Raw genomic sequence first — 4,772 nt, forward strand, 5'->3', positions numbered from 1 at the left:
TCGCTCCCAAAAAGATTCTCAGCTCCTAGAGCTAGCTTGCTGCCTGCGACTGCGTGGACGGAGCCAGCAGGTTTGCACGGCCTCCCTTGCGTTCTTGAGCAACGAGAAGGGCCGGCTGGATTCGCGCGTGTTTGGCGCGCCACGTGCATGCGCCCCACCGTGCGTGCCATGCCGTCCGGTTCCGGTGTGTGTTCCGGATCGATCGCCGCGCGCGGCAGAAGAAGACGCAGATAAACAAAAAAAGTTGCTTCTGCTACGCGTGTGCCCCGCCCCGCCCGAGACGACAGACCAGAGAGGTTTTTGTTTTGTCCCAGTCCCAGTGCGGTTGCTTAGCTTAAACAAGTGCAAGCTGCTGCTCTCGATTAGCTGCTCTCGGGATAAAAAACATCATCTACTACTTGCAGGCCCATTGCAGTATACCGTTAAGTTTCCGGCCCAACAACCTTTCCGACTGGCCCAAACCAACTCCCAAGTCCCATCCCAACCGAGGCGACGCAGCCGCCGCCGGCTGAACCTAAACCCCTCGACGCAGCCGCCGCCGGCGTAGGGGAGAGGGGCACGGGCACGGCACGGGGACGGAAATGGCGGAGGGGAACGGCGGCAGTCGCGCCGAGGCTGGCGTCCGCGAGTCCTCCGAGCCCTCGCCGAAGCGCTCCTCGATCCCCGCCATGCCGCACGAAGAATGCGTCGAGGGCATCCGCTCCGCGCTCAAACGTACGCGCGCCCCGCAGCCGGCACCACCACCACCACCACGGCGGCGGATTCTTCCTCTCTACCTTTCCTCTTTGGTCTCGACTCTCGAGGCCACCGCGTGTCACCCTCCGTGCGCTGACCCCGCCTGTCGATCCGCCGCGCAGATCCCACGGTGCGGTTCCTGAGGGAGCGGATGGAGAGTGCCGGGTGCCTGGTGTGGCCGCGCCTCATCCGGGCGGCGACCTGCTCCTCCGCCGGCGGCTACGCTAGCCAGCAAGGGGTATGCTTCCACTTCCTTTCCTTGTCTTCTGCTTCGGAAAGGATCGTCGCCACTTATTTGATAGGGTGTAGTAATAATAAGTACAAGGCTACAAGCTTGCGTTGACCAACAGCGCTGCCGCTGTTCATCTGTTTGGATCTTCTCTTCACGACTACGAAATAGGAGTGCAACCAACATCCGTTCTAGTGGGACGTGCTACGAACAAATAGTCTTCGTTTTGGCATATGACAGTGCTTTTAGCTGCATTTCATATGACTGTTGCATGCTACTTCAGCTCAGGATTGCCAACCATACTGCTCACGATTTTCCATCTCAAAATCTGATATGCCAAAAGTGTGATATCTCATCTCAAAAATATAAAAAAAAGGCGTAAGAGCTAGTGATGGAGTCTGTTGGACACTTGGCCTCGCTTACAAGCTTGATTGACTGTTCCTTTATAAATGCAGTACATCTTCGATATCTATGTTCATTGTATTACCAATTGGCAACTTATTGCATATAGTTAGAGACTAAAGAACCTATGCTATTGTTAGTTCTTGGGACGCTGCTTAATTTGCTGAAAACTTGCATATAGTTTCTGTAAGATGTATGGGTCTTCTACTTGCAACACATTAGTAAATCTCATGGTTCACTTGGATATGGCACTCTTTTTTTTTCTCAGTAATATTGTAACTATGTGCTTATGTGTTCGTCAGAAGAAGAAAAAAACACTGGGTTCTTTAATGCTTTGATTCATTTGTGATACGTATTACTCTATTTTTCCTAGTCGATTACTAATGGCACATTGCAGAATAGGCTTAATTTTGCGATGGTTGTGTCCAGATACAAGTTTGCTGCAATCACATGACCTGTCAAGATGAGATAACTCAGGTCATGATTCATGAACTGATACATGCTTATGATGACTGTGTTGCCAAAAATCTGAACTGGACGAATTGTGCTCACCATGCTTGCTCTGAGGTAAGAAAGCTCTCTCCCTTTACAAATACAGCTCTTTATTGTCATGTATTGTTGCATGGAAACTTATGCTTGGTTTAACGCCACTACATCTATTCTATTCTTAGATTCGAGCCAATCACCTTAGTGGTGATTGCCATTACAAACGTGAATTGTTGCGTGGTTTCATGAAGATAAAGGGTCATGAGCCTGTAAGTCTCTTTTCATATTGAGCTACAAACCACGTGTGCCTCTGATACCTAGCTGTTTTCTCTCTGTTATCTACATGCATAATGTTTGTGCATATCTACTTGCTTCCTCCGTTTCAAATTATAGTTCATATTGGCTTTGTTCTAAGTCAAACTTCTTTAACTTTGACAAATATATAGAAAATCATTCAAACATCTAGAATATCGTATGAGCTCCAATAAATTCTTTATGCAGTAGCGAAGCTAGAGTGAATCAGAGGAGAGGGTGCAAATGCTTTGAGGGTGCGTAGTAACGATTTATAACTGGTGCATATATGGTGAAAATTCGCTCTAAATCACTGGTTTTACAAATTTCCGTGGGTGCATATGCACCCTTTCTCGTGCATGTAGCTTCACCCCTGTCTTTATGCAATATATTTTGATAGAGAACTTATTTGTACTTGTAGATGTCAATATATTTTCTACAAGCATGGTCAAAGTTAGAGAAGTTTGACTTTGGACAAATCCAAGATGGAATATAAATTTGTAATGGAGTATGAACTATCAAATTCAATTTATATGTGTTAGAAATAAAATACACAGTTACTATTGCCAATCATAAAATGCATCTTTTGCCTAATTGAATTTCATCTTGTGCTTCCGATGGCTCTCTGAGGTCAGGTTTTAGTTTCAACTGATATCCTCTAATTGCAACTTTTGCCTAATTGAATTTCATCTACTATGTCATTTCTTTTTGTTTCTGAAAGGAATGTGTCAAAAGGCGGGCTCTGATGTCTGTGAAAAACAACCCATACTGCTCAGAGGGTGCTGCAAAAGATGCAATTGATGCTGTATGGGATATATGCTACAATGACACACGCCCATTTGATAGAGCCCCATGAAATATTTTCAGAACCTGGGATACATTAGCTATTTTGTGCACACCTGCATTGATATTCTGAGCCCCTTCAGAAACTTGTATTTCAGCAACCTGTGTCAGCAAAGTACAGAAATTTTCTGCTGTAGCCAAGGCGTGCTGCATCCCGCGATGAGTCTGCACACACTAACGATTTAATTCGTGTAATTCAATTCTTTTACACGATATCCCGACAAAGTTTAATAAATTATAAACGTAAAGTTTGTTGGTGGCGTGCATACTCCTTAGAAGGAAATTGCTGCTGATGTTGGTGTGTTCTGCCATTATGTTTGCTAGCATCAACACGTGGAAATGCATCACCGCGACTCCGCGAGTGCCTGCTGAAGTTCTCAAACCAACCATCTCGATGCGTTAAATTACACGCCAGGAACTACTTTTTGGAAGAAAAATAACTACTTTTTGGAAGAAAATAACTAGTTTTAGGGGAAAAAAATAACAGAGTAGAAGAACAACTTCGAAGGTTCTTAGAGTAAGTTGACAATTTTGAAATTTGAAGTTCGAACCATCTTTTGAAAAATCTTTGTTCTAGACCAGCTTGATTCGCAAGAGATAAGGAATGTATAGTTGCAAGAGATAAGGAATGTATAGTTTAGTTGTACCCATTTTGTCCCAAACTATTAAGTTATTCTAATTTTTTAAAGAGTTAAAGCATCTCAAGTTTAGTTAAATTTATATAATAAAAAATAATGTTTATGATACTAAATAAGTGTCATTCGATTCTTTAATAATTATATTTTCATAATATATCCATTTGATGTCATAAATCATAGTAATTCACTCTATAGTTTTGGTCAAATTTAAGATGTTTTGGCTCTCAAAAAAATTATTTTATAATTTAGAACAAAGAGAATGCTATGCTTTTTGAACATTTAATAGGTTCACTAGAATAAATTCCAATAGAAAAAATCATAAACTGTCGGAATAGTTGAGTTTGAGCTTGAAAGAAAAGGTTCCTCGAAACTCCTTCCTAAGAAAGTACAATGGTTGATCATTAACTATTTAGATTCATGCTGCTTGATAACCTACTATTCTTTTCTGGGAGGTTTAGGCCGGAGGTATCATCCTCTGAGGCTCTGACCACCTCCTCCTCCCTTTACTTACAGGTTACAACTTCCCACCTTTTCTTCCCACTCGGCGCTTGCTCCTCTTCAAGGTTCCATTGTCATTCACCAAACGATTATGGTTAGGTTTTAAGGTTTTGGTTCGACATTTAAGTTTTGAGGGGCAGGGGTTTCATCACTAGTGCGCCATTGGAACTTCTAGCTTCATCACTCGGACCATGCACGCCTCTTCTAGTTAAATAGGAGTAGCTAGCTCCGATGTCTGTTAAGAACACCTGGACAGTAGGGGTGGTAATGGATCATTTTCAGGATACTTCAGTCAGTGGCGCTAGCTACTCAAGCTAACTAGATGGTATCTGAAGCTGGAGATCCTGATACGGTAAGTGGCGACAGTATCATGTCTCTATGTGTACCCCCACAAATCTTTAGCGATACCACCAATCAACTTTCACAAAGCATCATGGCACTAAGATAGCTATATAACATATGTACACTAGTCAGTAGCTACAAAATGATAATGCCGCATTAATTCATCTGCAGGCTGATCTCGACGGGCTCCAGAAGAACATTGTACATGCTTGCTTGTGTGTTTGTTCCGACAGAAAAGAGCAGCAGCAAAGGTTTAAAGTGTGATCATCCCGACGACGAGATCACTATAGCAGGCCGGCTATCTACTT

General features: G+C 43.4%; 1 protein-coding gene across 1 annotated transcript; it reads left to right on the plus strand.

Moving 5' to 3' along the window:
• The first annotated feature begins 433 nt into the window (after positions 1 to 433).
• Positions 434 to 3,241, plus strand: LOC100272939 (ku70-binding protein). Its single transcript, NM_001147391.1, has 5 exons — positions 434 to 714; positions 858 to 973; positions 1,796 to 1,933; positions 2,038 to 2,121; positions 2,865 to 3,241. The coding sequence occupies exons 1-5, from the start codon at positions 582 to 584 to the stop codon at positions 2,997 to 2,999; spliced, it is 606 nt and encodes a 201-aa protein (NP_001140863.1). The 5' UTR covers positions 434 to 581; the 3' UTR covers positions 3,000 to 3,241.
• Positions 3,242 to 4,772: the final 1,531 nt, after the last annotated feature.

This window comes from Zea mays, chromosome 2 (genome assembly GCF_902167145.1).
Source record: "Zea mays cultivar B73 chromosome 2, Zm-B73-REFERENCE-NAM-5.0, whole genome shotgun sequence".
NCBI lineage: Eukaryota > Viridiplantae > Streptophyta > Magnoliopsida > Poales > Poaceae > Zea > Zea mays.